Source organism: Phocoena sinus, chromosome 16, assembly GCF_008692025.1.
Source record: "Phocoena sinus isolate mPhoSin1 chromosome 16, mPhoSin1.pri, whole genome shotgun sequence".
Classification (NCBI taxonomy): Eukaryota; Metazoa; Chordata; class Mammalia; order Artiodactyla; family Phocoenidae; genus Phocoena; species Phocoena sinus.
The window spans coordinates 43,915,401-43,937,341 of NC_045778.1; the positions used below are offsets into that span (position 1 = coordinate 43,915,401).

A 21,941-nucleotide genomic window follows, 5' to 3' on the forward strand; every position below is an offset into this window, starting at 1 on the left:
ACTTGAGAAAAATGTGTATTCTGTTGTTTTTGGATGGAGTGTCCTATAAATATCAATTAAGTCCATCTTGTTTAATGTATCATTTAAAGCTTGTGTTTCCTTATTTATTTTCATTTTGGATGATCTGTCCATGGGTGAAAGTGGGGTGTTAAAGTCCCCTACTATGAATGTGTTACTGTTGATCTCCCCTTTTATGGTTGTTAGTATTTGCCTTATGTATTGAGGTGCTCCTATGTTGGGTGCATAAATATTTACAATTGTTATATCTTCTTCTTGGATCGATCCCTTGATCATTATGTAGTGTCCTTCTTTGTCCGTTTTTTTTTTTTTTTTTTTTTTTGCGGTACGCGGGCCTCTCACTGTTGTGGCCTCTCCCGTTGCGGAGCACAGGCTCCGGACGCGCAGGCTCAATGGCCATGGCTCACGGGCCCAGCCGCTCCGCAGCATGTGGGATCTTCCCGGACCGGGGCACGAACCCGTGTCCCCTGCATCGGCAGGCGGACTCTCAACCACTGCGCCACCAGGGAAGCCCCTTTGTCCGTTTTAATAGTCCTTATTTTAAAGTCTATTTTGTCTGATATGAGAATTGCTACTCCAGCTTTCTTTTGGTTTCCATTTGCATGGAATATCTTTTTCCATCCCCTTACTTTCAGTCTGTATGTGTCTCTAGTTCTGAAGTGGGTCTCTTGTAGACAGCATATATAAGGGTCTTGTTTTTGTATCCATTCAGCCAATCTGTGTCTTTTGGTGGGAGCATTTAGTCCATTTACATTTAAGGTAATTATTGATATGTATGTTCCTATTTCCATTTTATATATTGTTTTGGGTTCGCTACTATAGGTCATTTCCTTCTCTTGTGTTTCGTGTCTAGAGAAGTTCCTTTAGCATTTGTTGTAAAGCTGGTTTGGTGGTGCTGAACTCTCTCAGCTTTTGCTTGTCTGTAAAGGTTTTAATTTCTCCATCAAATGTGAATGAGATCCTTGCTGGGTAGAGTAGTCTTGGTTTCAGGCTATTCTCCTTCATCACTTTCAGTATGTCCTGCCACTCCCTTCTGGCTTGTAGGGTTTCTGCTGAGAGATCCGCTGTTAACCTTATGGGGATTCCCTTGTGTGTTATTTGTTGTTTTTCCCTTGCTGCTTTTAATATGCTTTCTTTGTATTTAATTTTTGACAGTTTGATTAATATGTGTCTTGGCGTGTTTCTCCTTGTATTTATCCTGTATGGGACCCTCTGTGCTTCCTGGACTTGATTAACTATTTCCTTTCCCATATTAGGGAAGTTTTCAACTATAATCTCTTCAAATATTTTCTCAGTCCCTTTCTTTCTTTCTTCTTCTTCTGGAACCCCTATAATTCGAATGTTGGTGCGTTTCATGTTGTCCCAGAGGTCTCTGAGACTGTCCTCAGTTCTTTTCATTCTTTTTTCTTTATTCTGCTCTGCAGTAGTTATTTCCACTACTTTATCTTCCAGGTCACTTATCCGTTCTTCTGCCTCAGTTATTCTGCTATTGATCCTATCTAGAGTGATTTTAATTTCATTTATTGCATTGTTCATCGTTGCTTGTTTCATCTTTAGTTCTTGTAGGTCCTTGTTAACTGTTTCTTGCATTTTGTCCATTCTACTTCCAAGATTTCGGATCATCCTTACTATCATTATTCTGAATTCTTTTTCAGGTAGATTGCCTATTTCCTCTTCATTTGTTAGATCTGGTGGGTTTTTATCTTGCTCCTTCATCTGCTGTGTGTTTTTCTGTCTTCTCATTTTGCTTATCTTACTGTGTTTGGGGTCTCCTTTTTGCAGGCTGCACTTTCGTAGTTCCCGTTGTTTTTGATGTCTGTCTCCAGTGGCTAAGGTTGTTTCAGTGGGTTGTGTAGGCTTCCTGGTGGAGGGGACTAGTGCCTGTGTTGTGCTGGATGAGGCTGGATCTTGTCTCTCTAGTGGGCAGGTTCACGTCTGGTGGTGTGTTTTGGGGTGTCTGTGACCTTATTATGATTTTAGGCAGCCTCTCTGCTAATGGGTGGGGTTGTGTTCCTGTTTTGCTAGTTGTTTGGCATAGGTTGTCCAGCACTGTGGCTTGCTGGTCGTTGAGTGAAGCTGGGTGCTGGTGTTAAGATGGAGGTCTCTGGGAGATTTCCGCTGTTTAATATTATGTGGAGCTGGGAGGTCTCTTGTTGACCAGTGACCTGAAGTTGGCTCTCCTACCTCAGAGGCAGAGCCCTGACTCCTGGCTGGAGCACCAAGAGCCTTTCATCCACACGGCTCAGAATAAAAGGGAGAAAAAGTAGAGAGAATTAGTAGAAGTATGAGGAAAAAAAGAAGGAAAGGAGGAAAGGAAGGAAGGAAGAAAGAAGCAAAGAAGGAAAGAAAGGAGGGAGGGAGGGAGGGAGGAAGGAAGGAAGGAGGGAAAGAAGGAAAAAAGACAGAAAGAAAGATGATACAGTAAAAATAAAATAAAGTATAATATAGTTATTGAATTAAAAAATATTTAGAAGAAAAAAAAAAAGGGACGGATAGAACCTTAGGACAAATGTTGGAAGCAAAGCTATACAGAGAAAATCTTACACAGAAGCATACACATACACCTTCACAAAAAGAGGTAAAGGGGGAAAAATCATAAATCCTGCTCCCTGAGACCACCTCCTCAATTTGGGGTGATTCGTTGTCTAAAGGAGGGAAGGAAGGAAGGAAAGAAAGAAAGAACGAAGGTAAAGTATAATAAAGTTATTACAATTAAACTTAATTATTAAGAAAAAGAATTTTTAAAAAAAAGTCATGGACGGATAGAGCCCTAGGACAAATGGTGGAAGCAAGAGTATACAGACAGGATCTCACACAGAAGCATACACGTACACATTCACAAAAAGAGGAAAAGGGAAAAAAATCATAGATCTCGCTCCTAAATTCCACCTCTTCAATTTGGGATCATTCCTTGTCTATTCAGGTATTCCACAGATGCAGGGTATATCAAGTTGATTGTGGAGCTTTAATCCGCTGCTTCTGAGGCTGCTGGGAGAGATTTCCCTTTCTCTTTGTTCTCACAGCTCACAGGAGCTCAGCTTTGGATTTGGCCCAGCCTCTGCGTGTAGGTCGCTGGAGGGCGTCTGTTTTTTGCTCAGATAGGACTGGGTTAAAGGAGCCACTGATTCGGGGCCCCGGCTCACTCAGGCCGGGGGTTGGGGGATGGGGGAAGGAGGGGCACTGCGTGCAGGGCCGGCCTGCGGCGGCAGAGGCAGCGTGACGTTGCGGCAGAGGCCGGCGTGACGTTGCACCAGCCTGAGGCCCGCCGTGCGCTGTCCCGGGGAAGTTGTCCCTGGATCCCGGGAACCTGGCAGTGGCGGGCTGCACAGGCTCCGCGGAAGAGGGGTGTGGAGAGTGACCTGTGCTCGCACACAGGCCCCTTGGTGGCGGCAGCAGCAGTCTTAGCGTCTCCCGCCCGTCTCTGGGGTCCGCGGTTTTAGCCGCGGCTCGCGCCCGTCTCTGGGGTTTGCGCTTTCAGCCGCGGCTCGCGCCCGTCTCGGGGGCTCGCGCCCTCAGCCGCGGCTCGCGCCCGTCTCTGGGGTTCGCGCTTTTAGCCGCGGCTCGCGCCCGTCTCTGGAGTTCCTTTAAGCAGCGCTCTTAAACCCCTCTCCTCGCGCACCAGGAGACAAAGAGGGAAGAAAAAGTCTCTTGCCTCTTCGGCCGGTGCAGGCTTTTCCCCGAACTCCCTCCCGGCTAGTCGTGGTGCACTAACCCCTTCAGGCTATGTTCAAGCCGCCAACCCCAGTCCTCTCCCTGAGCTCCGTCCAAAACCAAAACCCGAGCCTCAGCTCGCAGCCCCGCCCGCCCCGGTGGGTGAGCAGCAAGCCTCTCGGGTTGGTGAGTGCTGGTCGGCACCGATAGTCTGTGCAGGAATCTCCCCGCTTTGCCCTCCGCACCCGTCGCTGTGCACTACTCCGCGGTCCCGAAACTCCCCCCTCTGCCTCCCGCAGTCTCCGCCCGCGGAGGGGCTTCCTAGTGTGTGGAAACTTTTCCTCCTTCACAGCTCCCTCCCACTGGTGCAGGTGCCGTCCTTATTCTTTTGTCTCTGTTTTTTCTTTTGCCCTACCCAGGTACGTGGGGAGTTTCTTGCCTTTTGGGAGGTCTGAGGTCTTCTGCCAGCCTTCAGTAGGAGTTCTGTAGGAGTTGTTCCACGTGTGGATGTATTTCTGGTGTATCCGTGGGGAGGAAGGCGATCTCCGCGTCTTACTCTTCCGCCATCTTCAAGGTCCCCCCCAGTGAAATTTTATAGCACTTATTTACAAACACTTTTATATCCTAAACTGCACAGCATTTAAAATAATTAGGAGCTTTATGCAGCACATATAACATTTACTTTTACTGCTACTTCTTAAAACCAATGATAAAAGTAAATTTTAAAATAATTCTTCCATTTTATATTTATACTGTAAAACTGGGGCTAACATTTGGAAACCACACATTCCGTTATTTTAGTATTGTCATTATTCAGATGACCCAGATACATTAAAATATTTAATTGAGAGATTTATTGTAATCTATATTTTCCAAAAAATCAATTTTAAATGTTAAACAAATATCTATGAATTAGTTTATACATTCATAAGAAAATTATGGTGTATGTGTTTTGCATATCAATTCTGTAGCAGTTAACTTTTCTAGGTCACACTTACTTTATTTGCAAAAATGTATTTCTAAACAACAGATTTGGAGTTATTTTGATCAACTTTCTTCTTACTAAAGTGCACCTATTTGTAGTACACTTATGATTCAGCAATAAAACATCAAACCACAAAAAGATATGGGGGGAGGCTTAAGTACATATTGCTAAGGAAAGAAGTCAGGCCCCAAAGACTACATACTATATGATCCCAACTATGTGACCTTCTGGAAAAGGCAAAAGTATACAGACAATAAAAAGATCAGTGGTTGCCAGGTATTTGGGTGGGGGTAGGGGGACAAATAAATGAGGAACAGGAGATTTTCCATCACTGAAACGATATTCTGTATGATATTGTATGTAATGGTGGATATATGACATTATACCTCTGTCCAAACCCATAGAACATAAAGAATGAAACCTCATGTAAACTATGACCAAAGTGCTGCCTTTGAGGGATAAGTAGTAGCCAGTGCTGCCATCTGGAATATGTCAGGACATGTAGGCATTAAACCCAATTCAGATCAAGCTTTGTGAAAGAACCTTTAGTGAAGGTCCTTCCTTAAGGCATTTTAAAAATGTAAAACCGTTAGTCACTCCAGGGCTCCAAAGTCCATGTCTGTTTAAAATATACCATTTTCTTTAGCATCCTCTTCGCAACCCTTTTCTGGGGAAAGGGAATCCAGTAGGTCTTTTGACTCTTAAGCTTCATCAGTAAGTCTATATATTTTCACTAGTGAGCCCTAGCTCTTTCAAGTGTCTTTTATTGTAAGAGGGCTTTTTCTCAATTATATTGGCAGTAAATCTGGCTTTAAAAAGTAGAATTCTTGAATTTCAGATTCCAAACAACTATTAGTTTTGAATTAGTTATTAAAAAGTTAAATTGGAAGAGGGTTAATGATACATTGTTTATTATAAAATGGATGAAGTGCAACTACAATTATGTGAATTGATAGCAAGAGAAAAAAATTGTTTAAAAAAAGTGGCTTATGAGGAATCATTTATTTGGCTATAATTCTTTGCTTCTGAAATTAAGTAATAGATTTTGATTGTATTCTACAGGAAGAATGGGAATGATAAATCACATTATATCGGACTCAGAATGGTAGAGTTGGAAAATACTTTACAAATAGTTTACTGTAAAAATCATAAATTGTCAGCCCACAGATCAAACCAAGTCAGGCGATGCTTTAAAAAATAAATTTCGTTGGATGCCAAAATGTAAAAGATCATAGAATTTACATAAAAATTGGAATTTCCTTTTTCCATTTTAAAATCACTCTGGACTTGCATTATTGCATGCTGATTATCCTTATTAAATAGAGTATGTAGTGTCCAATTCCTTTCCACCCCTTTCCCCATTAATTTATTGCCAACCCATTTTATTTAACTTTCTTATCTTTTTATCCTCTCTAACATCTGATTTTATGGATCCTGATTTACACCAACTCCTTCATCTTATATTCAAGTTATATGTGACTCCAAAGGGAATATGTAATTTGCCCCATCATGTAACTTGTACTTTCCAGGGCATAAAACAAAAATAAAATGGGCCTTCCCTGGCAATAAAATAGAAAAGAGTTGAAATTTTGTAATCTAATGCTCATTATCATAAAGGTTGATTTAAATCTAGCCAGGAGAAAATAGCATTTTTTGTGTGTGTGTGTGTGGTACGCGGGCCTCTCACTGTTGTGGCCTCTTCCGTTGTGGAGCACAGGCTCCAGACGCGCAGGCTCAGCGGCCATGGCTCACGGGCCCATCCACTCAGTAGCATGTGGCATCTTCCCGGACCGGGGCACAAACCCGTGTCCCCTGCATCGGCAGGCAGACTCTCAACCACTACACCACCAGGGAAGCCCAGAAAATTGCATTTTTATAGTATGTTTTGATTCTGGTAGAAAGAAGTATGTTGGAACAATTAAGACAAAGGTTACTGAGATATTTTGTCTAGAAGTAAATCTGTTTTAAACATTTACTAACAAATAGAAGTTTAAATGTTTTTTAGTGGTGGGCGTAGGATTTGAATTCCTTCTTAAACTATGTCAGTTGGTTTTTCCAGTATTAATCATTTTCATCCTGATTGTACAAAAATATGCATAAAATATTTTATTTTTAAAGTTTGAAATGAAAGATGGCATTTTTATAATGTTAAAGCTGAAGGCATATTAGCTGCAGACTTTATATTTCTATACTTTATAAGGATCAAGAGTTCATTATGAAATAATTATGGAAAGTATAAAATTAACTCTTATCTCACATAGTAAGATAGGTGAGTAAACAATTTAAACAGCTTCTATTTCCACAAAAAGAAATTCAGTATATGAAAATCATCACAGAATATGACTAACATGTTTTCTTATATCACACTTAAGTTGTATGAAATTTGATCTGTCGTTAAGTTAACAATTCATTGCTCTAATATCCAAGCCATGTGTATTAGTTGTCTGTTGCACCATAATAATACTACTGCAAATGTAACGAGTTCAAACAACAAACTTATTATCTTAAAGTTTCTGTAGGCCAGGAAATTGTTGGCTGCGTCCTCTGTTTCATAGTCTCATACAGGTTTTAGTCAAGATGTTGGCCAGGGCAAGAATCTCACTTGAGGCTTGACTAGAGAAGGGTCTACCTCCAAGCTCATGTGGTTGTTGCTAGGATTCAGTTCCATGTGGGATGTTTTACTGAGGGCCTTAGTTGCTTGCTGATTGTTGGTCAGAACTCACAGTTCCACATCTCCACTCACTTCATTAAATCCAGCAAGGGAAGCAGTCAGAGTCTGCTAGCAAGAAGTTACAAGTTATAATCTAATATAACATAGTCACTGAAGTGACATCCCATCTTGTTTGCTGTATTCTGTCCATTAGAAACAAGTCACAGTCTGCCCCTCCTACAAGAGGAGATACACAAGGGTAGGAATACCAAGGTGAGGATCCTACTGTGTTTCCATAACTCTTTAATTTTAACCCTTTCCAGGTTTAATGATTTCACAATCACCAAGGTCAACCACTAGCCAATGTTGCAAACAATTAGTCTTAATGTCTGTTTATAATCTAAAATATCATAGAAAAAGATATCTATTCATAATCCATCAAAACTAACCTTAGTGTCACTTTTCTAAGTGCCTTCCTTTTTGTGGTAGTCTACTGTCATTTTCGGTTCAAAATTACCAAAGGCATCCTTATTTCACTAAACTGACACTGTGACGATGCCTAGGTAAATTGTTTATAAAATATAATTGTGTTACCTCAGATATCTTTCTTTAGAAGTCTACTTAGGTAAATGTATCCTTTTCTTATCTAAATATTTTTTTGTTCTTTGGGACTCTTTTGATTGCAAGTGATTGAAATACTAGTTAAAGGAGAATTTATTGTTTTAGTAACTGAAATGATGAGTTTACCTAGCTTCAAGTATAAAAGCATTTAGATTACTAGTCAAAGTGTACAGGATGTATTTTCAACCTTTAGTTATTTCATTTGTGTTGCTTTATTATCAGAAAGAACCCCCTCATAGGGAGAAACATTAATATTCTAGTCAATAACAACAAAAAAACTTTTTTTTTTTGGTTACAGTAACATTCTTGGACAAGACTTTCATTGGGTTTGCATGAAACATTTACCACACATGAACATAAAGCAAAGCAAAATAAAGTGCCCTCATTGGCCAGAGCTGGGTAGTGTGTGTCTATCAATATACCTGGGGGATTGGGTCAATTCTACCCAAACCATTTAGACTAACAATGAAGGAGGTATGGTTATCCAAAGCAATATCTGGATGCTATTAACAAAAGAAGGCAGAAAATATGCAGAGAAGTAAAATTAAACAAATAAATAGATAAATACTTTATAATTTTCATTAAAAAATTATACAGGTTAGTTCTTACTCTTTATCAAGAAGTAGTTATTGACCGTTCACTGGAGATATGGACCACCATTAGGTGCTATAACATCTGTCTGTAAGATAGATCATTTTACATTTGGGTAATTTTAGTCTATCAAGTATATGGAGTACAGTAGCAAAGAACATAGCATTTTGGACAAGATGTTTAAGAAGGATTGTATGTACTTAATTTTTCAGACTGTATTTGTAGCTCAGAATTTGTTATAAAAGACTTCATGTAAGCACAATATAATTGTGTAATGTAATCTAGATTAGAAGAACTGAGAAGATGGAGATAAAAATGAAAGGTAATATTAAGAGAGTGAGTATTACAAGATAAAAGGCCATGTGAAAGAGTGTCAGTAGGATTTATCTTATCAGTTTGAGGAAAGAGGCTAAAGCTTATAGAAATCAGATGGGTTAGATAGATTGGACTTTAAAAAGATTCGGAGATGTTAAAACTTTATATTTAAGAATTTTCTAAATCTGTTGGAGTTGGATGATATAAGTATGTGAATTGTAAGAGTGAGATTGTTTGCATTAGTTTATGAAGGTAAAGTTATAATAGCCTAGTCACAGTGACCAATATTGTAAAATAAAATGGATATTTTGAGAATGAGATACTGTGTTGTTGAAAATATATTTTTAAAATTAAGTATCATGCAAACTATTATATATAGGATGGATAAACGACAAGGTCCTACTGTATAGCACAGGGAACTATATTCAATATCTGTGATAAACCGTAATGGAAAAGAATATGAAAAAGACTATATATGTATAACTGAGTTACTTTGCTGTACAGCAGAAATTAACATAACATTGTAAATCAACTATAATTCAATAAAAATTTAAAAATAAATAGATAAATAAAATTAAAGGTCGTAGTACTGGGGGAATAATATGGTTACAGTTAAGTAAAATAAGTGAATTCAAAAGAAATATTAATTTTGTGATGCCATCCATTCAAATACGTTTAGTACAGTTAAAGTTTAAAGTAGAGCAGGGTAAGGACTAGACTAGAAGGAGATATCTGGAGGCCATTTGCTTAAATATGCTAATATTACCAACATAAAAGCAATATTTTTCTTTAGCAACTTGAGATAGCAAACTGTATCTACCTATTGCATTCTGTCCAGAAGTTGAGACAAGTAAAATGAATTTTATACAATTTTTGGCAGATAATAAAGTAGTAATATACAGGTAACAAGACATTCTTAACAAAGAACATTTGCATAATTTTGAACACAGTTAGGGCTGGAGTCTGAATGTGTTACTTTGTTGAAAAGTTCAAAAAATAGTATTATTCAAATAAACACACACGCACAATACTAACATATTCTATTATTAAATTCAAAACTCCATCATGACAAAATGGACAAGGAAAATAAATTATCTTTAAACCTGCAGACCGCCTCCAGTAAGTGAACTTGCAACCAGAGGGACTATGGTTGGTGTAATTTCTGCTGCAGCCATCAATCAGAGTATTGTGTACTCCATTGTTGCAGGAAATGAAGAGGGTGAGTATGTGTTTAGTCTGTGTTTTCATCATAAAACAATAAACTTAGATTTGGAATAAATTTCAGATTTAATTACTCTTTACCCTATTTTTCTAGTAAGATGTGTCTGACTTAAATGTAACTATGTGCTGAATCTGATTAAAAATCCAGTTATATTGACAAATGCTATTTATTTACCTTAGGGAATACTCAATATCCAATTCTGAAAGTGTTCCCCTCCCCCTGAATTAGGGATATTTTAATAACGTGTTCAAAATTAATGCATACTTTCAGCTTTTGGTCATAATCATAGCCTGCAGTAGTCTCTTGCCACTGTTTTGTGCCATCCACAGCCCTTACCCCATGTCATACATTAACTAATCCTGAAGAAATTTTAGGAACAGAAATAACTGTGAATGCCCAAAGAGCCACATCCATGATAAAAAGCCTTTTGTATGAGTCCTCAAACTGTCAAATCAAACATATAATCAACAGTTATAAGTAAATAAATAATTTGAGTTTTGTCTACCATCACTTTTCACTGAGAATGGAATGGTTTGCTAACCTGTGGGAATAAGTTCATAACTCAGTTTTTCAATTTGCATATTGATTCTTTGTTTCACCTATGACCCACAGGTTAGTTGTCCTTTGGTTTTCCCTTTTTATGAGTTAAATGGTCTGGCATGTTGTAGGTGGTAAAAAAACAAACAAACTAAAAACCCAGTTAATATATATTTAAAAAACACATGCATATTCAATATTAAACGAATGAATGTTAATGTTGTAAAGCAGTTTGCAAGGAAATTATAAAAGCTGTTTTCAAGTATTTCAGTGACCAACCATTACTGGAAATTACTGCCCCTGAAGCAAGTGCTCAATGTAGTATGTTTCTCCTGTGCTGTTATGCCTCCTCTCCAAATATTACTGACTTTCCTTTTTCCTTGAACTTATAACATCTGACTGAAGCTAAGATTTCTGAATCTGTTCTTATAATTTTTTCTGTAATTCTATCTGTTCTCTTCCTTGAAGTTAGCAAAGTGGCTCTACTTATTACCCACACTCCACCACAATGATTCTTTTTACATTCAATTTATTTGCTTATCAATTTATTCAACTAATATTTATTAAGCATCTATCATGTACTCAGTACCTTCTAGCTACTTAGGATACAGCAGTGAACAAAATAGACAGATCCTTGCCCTCATAGAATTTATCAATCCAATAAGAGGAGATAGTAACAATTATTAAACAATTATTAAGCTAATAAACATATAGTGTTTAGGCAGTGATAAATGCTGTGGAGAAAACCAAAGTGAGGAAAAGACAGAGAGAGTGAAAGAGGTGGGATATTACAAAGGTTGCCAGTGTGCCCTGCCCTTCACTCAAATATATATGACCAAATTTATTTTAATAAATAGACTTCAGGAGCTTCCCTCGTGGTGCAGTGGTTGAGAGTACGCCTGCCGATGCAGGGGACACGGGTTCATGCCCCGGTCCGGGAGGATCCCCCAATGCCGCGGAGCGGCTGGGCCCGTGAGCCGTGGCCACTGAGCCTGCGCGTCCGGAGCCTGTGCTCGGCAACGGGAGAGGCCACAACAGTGAGAGGCCCGCGTACCGCAATAAATAAATAAATAAATAAATAGACTTCAGGGCAAAATATTTTAAGATATTTAGAATAATAAATAATATTTTCTAAATAATCAACATATGAAATTATCTGTTTGTTCTGTTTGTTCCCTCTCACATTCTTAGCAAAACACTAAATCTGCAGGATAATAAGATGCATTAAATCATAAAAAGTATAATAATCCAATAAGGTCATAAAATAATTGCTTAAACAAAATTAAATGGATTTCTTTAAAACAAAATTTCTAGAAGCATTTAGTATGGCAGAAGATTATGTGTATCTACGGTGAGGGAAATAGTATATGCATTGTTTCAGATTTAATTGACCATAGAAATATCAATTTCCAGGAGGATCTCAAAAAAACTTGAATTTCAAAACATGCATTTAGGGAAACACTGATGTTGATAATTTCGGGAACTGGAACAGTTTCCAAAGCCAGCATTTTGTAACTCTTATTATATGTGTTTTAAAAATCACAGTGCTTTTTAAAGAGAATTATTTTCCCTTATAGTGTGAAGAGAGTAACCAAGGAATTGGGTTTTAATTCTAGATAAGTTTGGAATTAATAACATCACGGGTGTAATCTATGTGAATGGCCCTCTGGATTATGAGACAAGGACAAGCTATGTACTTCGAGTCCAAGCTGATTCCCTGGAAGTAGTCCTCGCCAACCTACGTGTTCCTTCAAAAAGTAAGTTGTATTACTTAAGGATTTTACAAGAATTTTATGGTGTTTTTTACTTATTTTCTAATGAAATATATATGTCTAAATAAAATCCTCAGTGGAGAATGTAGAAAGATCATTAACACTCAAAGATGACTGCCCATTCATTTTAAGATCTGATATATGACAATGCAGAGAATGACTTCATACTTCTTAAATGTCAAGGTAATAACACAATGTTTTCAAATTTTGTGCACAGTCTTACTGGAATGCCATCATTATTGGTGTATGTTGCATAGAAAACCTTATTCTTAATTACACTGGGTAGTTATGGCTAACCCCTTGGAATGTATATTGTTAAGGGGCACATGATTACCATACATTTACTGAATTGTGTGGCTTCTGGTACTTTGTATTTTCTTAGAGCAGAGGTAAATGCTTCTTAAAAAGAGTGACTAACATTTATCATAATGTTAGCATTATACTTAATTCACACCCATTTCTAGGAAATGAGATTTATTATCCCCATTTTACAAAGACAAGAAAAGGTTAAGTGATTTTTCAAAAAAATGTTACTGTCAGTAAATGAAAAGTGGGAGATGTAAGCTATCTTTTGACTCCAAAATCTTTCTTCAACATTTTGGTGTAGTGTAGTTTACCCATACAGCGAACCAAGTAAAAGCCAATTTGTGAAGGGGGCCAGCATAGATTCTGAGAGATGTTACTGGTAATGGGATAAACACTGTTCTTTTCCATCCATTGAGATAACACTCCTTTGCACATTAAGCAATCCATCTTTTTGTAACTTAACATTGTCATATATCAGCTGTTATAATGAATCGAAATTTTTTAAAATCTAGAAAACTCAGGCAAACCTGATTTAATTTAACTACTAGCAGAATAGAGGCCCAGAGAAAGTATAAATAACAAAACAGGGTATGAAACATTTATATTTTACTCTGGGCCCATTTCTGGACATACTCTCACAGCACTCCATCAATCAGCATCTTTAAAACAGGAAAGAGGGAAAAAGAAGCGATCCTGAGAGCCAGAGCAAGAGTACCCATATGAATGCCAGAGAGAGAGAGAGAACACCCCAGCAGGATAAGAGAAGAGTGAGCAAGGTGGGAGTGAGAGGCAAAAGATGTGCTACAGAGTTTTCTGTATCAGTTCAGCAATTGATGATCATAAAAATAAATCACTTCTGTTCATGTATATCAAATCTCACTTACGGATCTAAGGTAGAGGCCTGCACAGTTGTTTGTAAAAGCACAACCAAATCATTGGAAAAATCAGATTATATACAGTGTGTCTTTGGAATTACAGGAATTAAATTGTCTTCAGTGATTATGCATCACTTACATAATTGTTTAAAAATAGCAGACCAGGGGGCTTCCCTGGTTGTGCAATGGTTGAGAGTCCACCTGCCGATGCAGGGGACACTGGTTCGTGCCCCAGTCTGGGAAGATCCCACATGCCGCGGAGCGGCTGGGCCCGTGAGCCATGGCCGCTGGGCCTGCGCATCCAGAGCCTGTGCTCCGCAACGGGAGAGGCCACAATAGTGAGAGGCCCGCATACCGCAAAAAAAAAAAAAAAAATAGCAGACCAGTTATTTGAGTTTTTAAAATCTTTAAACTGCAAGCAATTACATTTTAATAAAATATAGAGGACGCTTACAATTTACAATTCAATTGTAACTTAAATTGACTAAACCAGGAGTTGAAAGGTTAGAGTAGTTCTAAATTACATAATGTAAACTATCTTATTGCAAATAAAAATAAATGTAAAAGTTAATTGAAAACCATTTGTCATCTTTCTTTGAAACAAACGGAAAGTTAGAATTAGAAAAAAAATTTGCCAAATATTTAAGTTGTAGACCCTAGCATTTTTCAAGAAATAGCTCTGATTTCTAAACATAAAGACATATTGATGTTTCATATGTGAGTATAGTAAACTAGTTCTCACTGTAATTTAAATGTAAATCTGAGGCTAATAAAAGTTTAGCTAATACACCCATGTATACTTACATGTGCCCTAGAATGTATGCACAGTGAGACCAGTTAGCAAATTCATGAATTATCCTCTCAGAAATGTGTGAAGCCGAAAAGCTAAATGTTAGTTTGTTTAATGCCTAATGCTTTGACTATTTGTTATTATCAGGTTGGCCAAAAAGTTCGTTTGGGTTTTTCCATAAGATCGTACGGAAAAACCTGAACGAACTTTTTGGCCAACCCAATAACATTTCATGACTGACTTTTTTTTTTTTTTAAACATCTTTATTGGAGTATAATTGCTTTACAATGGTGTGTTAGTTTATGCTTTATAACAAACTGAATCAGCTCTACATATACATATATCCCCATATCTCCTCCCTCTTGCATCTCCCTCCCACCCTCCCCATCCCAGCCCTCTAGGTGGTCACAAAGCAAGAACTGATCTCCCTGTGCTATGCAGCTGCTTCCCACTAGCTAGCTGTTTTACATTTGGTAGTGTATATATGTCCGTGCCACTCTCTCACTTGGTCCCAGCTTACCCTTCCCACTCCCCGTGTCCTCAAGTCCATTCTCTGTGTCTGTGTCATGACTAACCTTTGCTTCTTGAGTCTGAAGTACAAACCCATGTAGTATTTCTAATACAGTTTCACTTATTAATGACTGTTAATGGCCTATGATCAAACCCTACCCATTAGCTATGCAAATAATAAGACCATTATGTAAATTGAGGTTAATTGTTTAAAGTTTCATTCCTTCTTTAGAATTAGCTACCCTATTATCTTTAGCTCTATCACATATCATATGAATAAAGGTAATAAACAGAACAAATTTAATTCATTAAAGAAGGATTTTATTATAATTTCTTTACCAAGAATTTATTAATGAAATAATTTTCAAAGTAAGTTTTACAACTATGCTGTAAGTGAATTTAATATTTAAAGCAAATTAATAATTAAAATAGAAAAAAATTACAGCACATTTCCAAAATTTGATATTAGCAGTGTTTAAAACATTTTAATCTTTTAGCAGGGAACATTTCAAACGTAAATAAAATTACAGACTATTATAATGAACCTCTATGTATCAACTACCCAACTTCATTGAGTCCTGGGAAATCTTTCATTTAGTCTCACTTCATTATTTTGAAACAACACAGAGACATAATATTTCATCTGTAAGTATTTCAGTATGTATCTCTTAAAGATAAAGACTCTTAAAACTCAATTAGAATACCATTATTACTCTCCCCAAACTAACAAAAATTCCTCAGTATCAACAGATATCCATTCGATACTTGTACTAAAAATTTATTCACGTTGGAATCCAAATAAGTTCATATACTGCAGTTGGCTGACAGCTCTTTAAGTCTCTTTTAATCTATAGGCTTCACCATTGTCACTCCTTTTTATCCATCTTGTTATTTGTTTGAGAAATCAGATCTCTGAAACCTGGATTTCGACAACTGTATCTTCAGTGGGTCACTTCATATTTTTCTCTGTCTTCTTTATTTCCTATAAATTGTCATTAGAGCCGGAGTCTTGATTAGATCCAGTTTTTTGTTGTTGTTGTTGTTTTTAAAGAAATAAATCATAGGTGAAACTCACTACTTCTTTAAGGAGGTACACCAAGTCTCTTTGGCTCTCTCCTCCTGTGATAATAGCAGCCACTGTTAATCATTTCCCAACTATTAATTCCTTCCTTTTATTTCTTCTATATGTATTAGCCAAAATATTTCTATAAAAACTCTCTCAATATCAAATATTTGATTACTCTGAGGTCCAACTCCTATAGGAAAGGCAGAAGAAAAGGTTTCTATTCTTTTGCTCACTGTTCTCTTTTTACTTTGTGGCTTTGACCATGATCTTTTTCTATCTTTCATGTTTCTCTTTCTACCTTCTATCTTTTTAATCTTTCAGGGTAGTTTCAGGAATGCTTTTCTAATTCACAGCTGTAGAATACCTGTTTCAGTTATTTTCATAATGTGTTAAAAATTATTCTTCAGCTTTTAGAAATCTGCTTGCTTTCCTCTGCACTCCCATTTTACTTGGAGACATTTTCTTTGCTTTTCCCCTATTGTGCCTGTCCTGCTCAATTTATATTCTGCTCTCACTGTTTTTTCCTTTCTCCTTAGTGTGGAGTTTTGTCCTGCTACTGCGTTCATATTAACTTAGTATCTTCTTCATTTAGTGTGTGCTGGTAACTTTGAGGTTCACCAGCTCTCAGGGCCACCAGAAACCCGTAGCCCTCTCTGAACTCCCTTAAAAGCAGTAGTTATCACACTTGCAGTTAGTACAGAGATCTGGTTTATGTCACTTGTTTTCCTCAGAAGTTCATACTCTGTGATCTGGAGGCTAGCTTGTTGCCTTATTTAGTTTTAGATATTATCTGTGGGTTTTTGGTTTGATGCTAGGATATTATCCTACTTAAAACTTGATGGTGGAGAGGAGACATAAAAGCAGGAGAATACCCACAAGAATAACTACATGGGTTAATAATTTAACCAATAAAGTTCTGTGGATGTTGGTACAAGATAAAAAAATAAACTTCTGGGTCAGATGCAAGGACCCTATTACTCCCTGCAGAAGTATAAGCAGGAGTATCAGCTTAGCAATCAGCATAGCAATGCAGCTCCCTGAACTCCAAACCTCATAGGCAGTGTAGGGCCTTAAGACCTGCACATGAGTGGATTGCACCACAGGAGAGAACTTAGAGGGTCTGCCGCTTTTATAGCAAGTGATAGCAAGTCTTTGTCAAAAGGGAGGCATTCCTGCAAGCCATTGTCTTGCTTTTTAGAATTGCCATTTGCATGGTATATTTTCTCCCAATATTTTGCTATCCAAATCTCTGTCTTTTAGTAATGAGGAAGATTCAAATATTACATTGTCACCTTAGTCGTCTTCCTCAAATCCCTAAACACATTATCTTAATCCAAGGATATTTGAAATATTTGTTGAATCAGGGGAATTTTTTTCACAGTCAATGAATTTAAGATAATAGGAACTATATAACCCTCTCAGGTCCTTGCACTGTGCTGTTACCGAGTTTAGGATTAAATTTTCCCTCAAGTGCTTTAGATTTTTCACCCAGGGCTTCTAGATATATTTTTTCCTCTCTTAACTACTAACTTTTATCTTTTAAGCTTCATTAATCTTCTTTGGAAGTAGTGGGTAATATAATAAATATATGATCAAATGAATGAATAAATGATGAATAAAATAATCCAAATTAACAGAAAACATTTGTTAAACAGCAAATTCAGCCAACCTTGGACAGTATAGTACTGTAGTATTTACTATTACAAAATATCTATTATGAAAAATAAGTGGACCCGTGCAGTTCCAACCCATGTTGTTCAGAGGTCAACTGTAATTGAAAAGCACTTCCAAAATAAAGTTGCAGCAGGAGAGAACACCAATACTGAAAGTGCCCTGTTGACAAAGTCTGTTTTAAACACAGGTCTGGCCCAAAAGTGTTCAGCCGTTTCACAATAATGATTAAGTCGAAACTTTCCTGCCTACCTTACCAATCTTTCCTCCTCAATCTCTAATACCAGACGATGGCAACCTGAGTGTTAAAAAAACAGCTGCTAGTAAATAGGTGAAGAGGTAATTAATAAATAAAAAAGAAATCTCTTACAATCTCTTCTCCAAAGACAGGATACTTTCCAGGAGCACATCTTAGCTGGGAAGGAAGAAAAAGTTTTACCTTTAAATGAAATTTGAAGTATTGATTAATATATTGAACTAGGGAATCTTTTTTAAAAAACAATATGATCATAGTACTTTCTATTAACTAAATCTGTTTATTTTTTTAAATTATGGAATATCTTGAGGTTTTATTCAACAGCAGGAAAAAAATTACCTCAGATCAGCAGGATGAAAGGGAGAGCAGAAAAGAAAAAACAGGCTTTTATAATTAAATTCCATATGCCCATATTAAGCTCACCATTTCAGTGAGGCTGGAGAGCAGAATGTAGTTGAAACATTTTTTTTTCTTTCAGTTTTATTGAGATAAAATTGACATATAGCACTGTAATAAATTCTCTATCTCCCCTGAACAACTCAGTCTCTCCTGGGTCTTCAGGATGAAAGTTATTGGCCCCAAAGAGATTTCAAGGAGCCTATGTCCTTGAGAAATTCCTCACAAACTTATATCAATATTTCTGCCACAAAGTCATCACCATTTTTTATCTTATATAAAACAAAAGCAATAATACATAATGTGCAATTTTATTAGAGCTCAGTTTGATATATGGAATTTCACAATTGAAGTGCAATTTTTCTTTTACAGTAAAATTATCTTCAAGTGTGGAAGAAAAAACATAGCTTTGTATAAATATATCATTGTGTTTTGATGCAATAACTAGCCTTTCAATAAGGAATAAATGACAGGACAATTAAGATAAACCTTAAACTGGTATTAAAACAACTCAAATGATATTGATTTCACTTTATGGTTTTGCTTTAGGGTACAAGCTTGTAATACATCTCATTTCCCTGGCTTTTCTGGCTCCAAACAGAAGGTCTGTGACAAATAATGTTAATGACTCTTTACTCATGATTGACTGACTTACAAAAGCATTCCTGATATAATTTAGGTAACAACACAGCAGCATGTTACATGTTAGTTTTTCAGTCCTAAAATCCCAGGTATATTCAAGGCCTTATATTTGTACTATAAATATATGACCACAGTTTTTTAGAACCTATATTCATACTTTATTACTTTAAAACTTGAGGACTACTATATGAAAACTAATGCCATAAATCCTTTATGGTATTTTTGTCTCAAACACTCTAAGTATTTTATATAAATACACAGTTGAGACAACTACGTTTTTAAAGAAAAAAAAATCTATCTGTCCAAGAAAACAATTTAGTTGTGCAAAAAGCTTTGCTTGGAAATGTGATTTTAAAATGGTTATAGAATTTTATTAATACATTTCTGAAGCTAAGTGCATTGAGGCAAAGTTCTTCCATTGATCCCAAAAGTGGTTTGTTGAATTGATGACAGAGATGTGCAGTTAACCTTTCTAAATTACAGTGTAGATTATAATATGTATTTCTTCACATGTGCTATGCAGAAAAAATCATGTTTCATAAGGAAAACATTTTATATTGCTTTTACTGGCAATTAAAATTAAAATATTTAATAGTCCAAGAGTGCATAAAATGGTTCTCCTTAACTTACATCTAAGATTAAGTGCCAGGACTTAAAAGACAGGAGGTATAATTTTCTTTATTCATGAGAACATCTGTTTAATTATTACAGTTAATTAATTATATATTTATTTTGCCTTTTTAGTCTGAATTTCAATTGGGATTGGTCTGAATTTAAAATGGGAGACTATTCACTCATTCACAGATATTTTTACTTTATATTCTATTTCTGGGAGCAGCAGTCATTTGATTAATAATGAAGTCCCAAAACTATGCAATAGAAACTCCATGCCTTTTGTTTCAAAAATATCCACGATTTCAATAGCGGCAAACTAAGCCATATTAAATGCATATGAAACCGTGCACAGAAGTGAAATCTGTTAAGTCATATGTATTATAGAAATATCAATGTTTCCAGAAATGGAAAGCTTGAGCCGCTATCTATACAACATAAACATAAAGTTCATTTTAGTCATTAAAAATATGGGAAATAACAGAACATTATGAATCGACTGTGTTTCAATAAAAATCTAAAATATGGGAAAAATTATCAGGATTTGCTGCTAAATACATTGTCTTCATTTTGTTTATGAGCACAGTTATTGGCCCTCTACACTCTGTTGTTATATAATCAAGGCCAGGTCTTCTCTACAGGTTAAGCTAGCACAAGTCTTTTTAATATTTTGCTAAAGATTTAGATAGCTGTTAGATTATTTTATTTATTTTTATCGCTTATAAAAAATGAAAACCTTCTTTTCTTTTGGTGACATGTTCTATTTTGCTAAGTTTAACAAGAAGCCAAACTTACTGGTTGATTATTTTGAGAAAAAAAAAAAGCTTCCCGTCGATTAACTAGACAAAAGTAAATTTCAGCATTATGTTTAAATAATAGAGAGAAATATGGGGGAGAGTGTCAACATAGGAAGATTTTATAAATAGGTTGAACCTTCAGAAGTTTTCACTGTCTCAACCTCAGTGGAGTTCTCAATCCTGCTTGGCCTTTCCTAGGTCAAGCTAAACCAGATAGAGTGACCTCGTTATTTGTTAATCTGGCAAAAGAGGAGAGTTAATGACCCTCCAGGGCCATCTGACCTTGTCTCTCTGAGAGACGGGCAGAAGAAAAGAGCAAAAGACTGAGTTTGAGGGAGGCCGTTTATTTAGTGAGTGAGAGAAAGGAATAGCCATAAGAGGTCATGGAAGAAAGGAGTAAAATTTGTGTAATGATGATCGGTTAGTCAAACGAAAGAAGGCATTTCAAGAAAGGTAGAAAATGGCAAAAACTGCAAACGTTACAGATATTCAAGGAAATTTATGACTAATAAAAATATGTTGGATGACACTTACTTGGGATACACAGTGACTATAGCTAATGCCAAATAAATAGAGAAGACCTGCACGTGGATGAAAAGGAAACTATAGATCAAGGATTTCTTGGTTAAATCTACACAATAGACACAATTTAAAAATTTAGTGTATTCTTATTAATATTTATATTTTATGAGACATGCATTTCAGTTTAGTTTACATACTATATAAATGTAAAAGCAGAAACAGAATTTTATGTTTCAGACATAAGAAACATAAATTTAGCCTGTCATTCTTTTTAACCATTATTCAAAACAAGTCTAGTAGTCAGTTCTTCTCCTGAAGGGAATTCATTTTTTTTATTCCCAGGAACTTTTATAAGTTCAATTAATCAGTCTTATTCCTGTTTTTCTCCCTCTTGGTATCTTGTACCTAATTAGTTCCCTATGTAATATCTTAAAAATAATTACATACAAACAATTTAAGGGAAATCATTATTTTAAATGCTATCACTTTCAATTTTGAAAGTCTGTTCCTAGTTACTAATTTACGGTATATTCTTGCCATCAAGATTTCCTGATAGAGATTGCTATGTTTATATTTTATTAAAATGCACAAGACAGATATTCTATCCAGTCCAACAGCTCAATTTTATTTATGGAAGATTTCTACTAGATGATATTCTATAAATGCTAAGATATACATGAGATTAAAAGAGGTAAATGGCAATTCTGTAAAAAAATATTTATTAAGAAAAATATTGTAATTCAGAAGATTTACCAATGAAACATCTCAAGATTAAAAAATAACCTTAATAGAACAGCAGAGAAAAAGGCAGATAACTAAAACTCTGATATAATAAATTGTTTAAGATTCCTGAATTTGGTATCAGGCAGGCCTGGGTTCCAGATGCATCTTTGATTTTTACTAACCTTTCTAAGCTTTAGAATCTTCAAGATTATATCAAGATAAATATGTCTATTCCTCTTAGGGTGTTTGAGAATTTTAAGCAAAATGATGCCTGCAAAGCATTTACCTTATTAGAGCGCTGTAGACATCCAATAAAAAAAGCTATAATAATTATTATTATTGTTACTATTACTAGCTGTGATATGTTTGAGTGACACTTAAAAATATAGCAATCACATACTAAAAGTGCTTCA

General features: G+C 36.1%; 1 protein-coding gene across 1 annotated transcript in view; it reads left to right on the top strand.

The window, feature by feature from the left end:
- The window catches only part of PCDH15 (protocadherin related 15), a 743,572-nt gene that overhangs the window by 631,152 nt on the left and 90,479 nt on the right, over nucleotides 1-21,941 (top strand). The window contains 2 exon segments of the mRNA XM_032608284.1: nucleotides 9,941-10,050; nucleotides 12,207-12,347. Coding sequence (XP_032464175.1) covers nucleotides 9,941-10,050; nucleotides 12,207-12,347 — 251 coding nt within the window.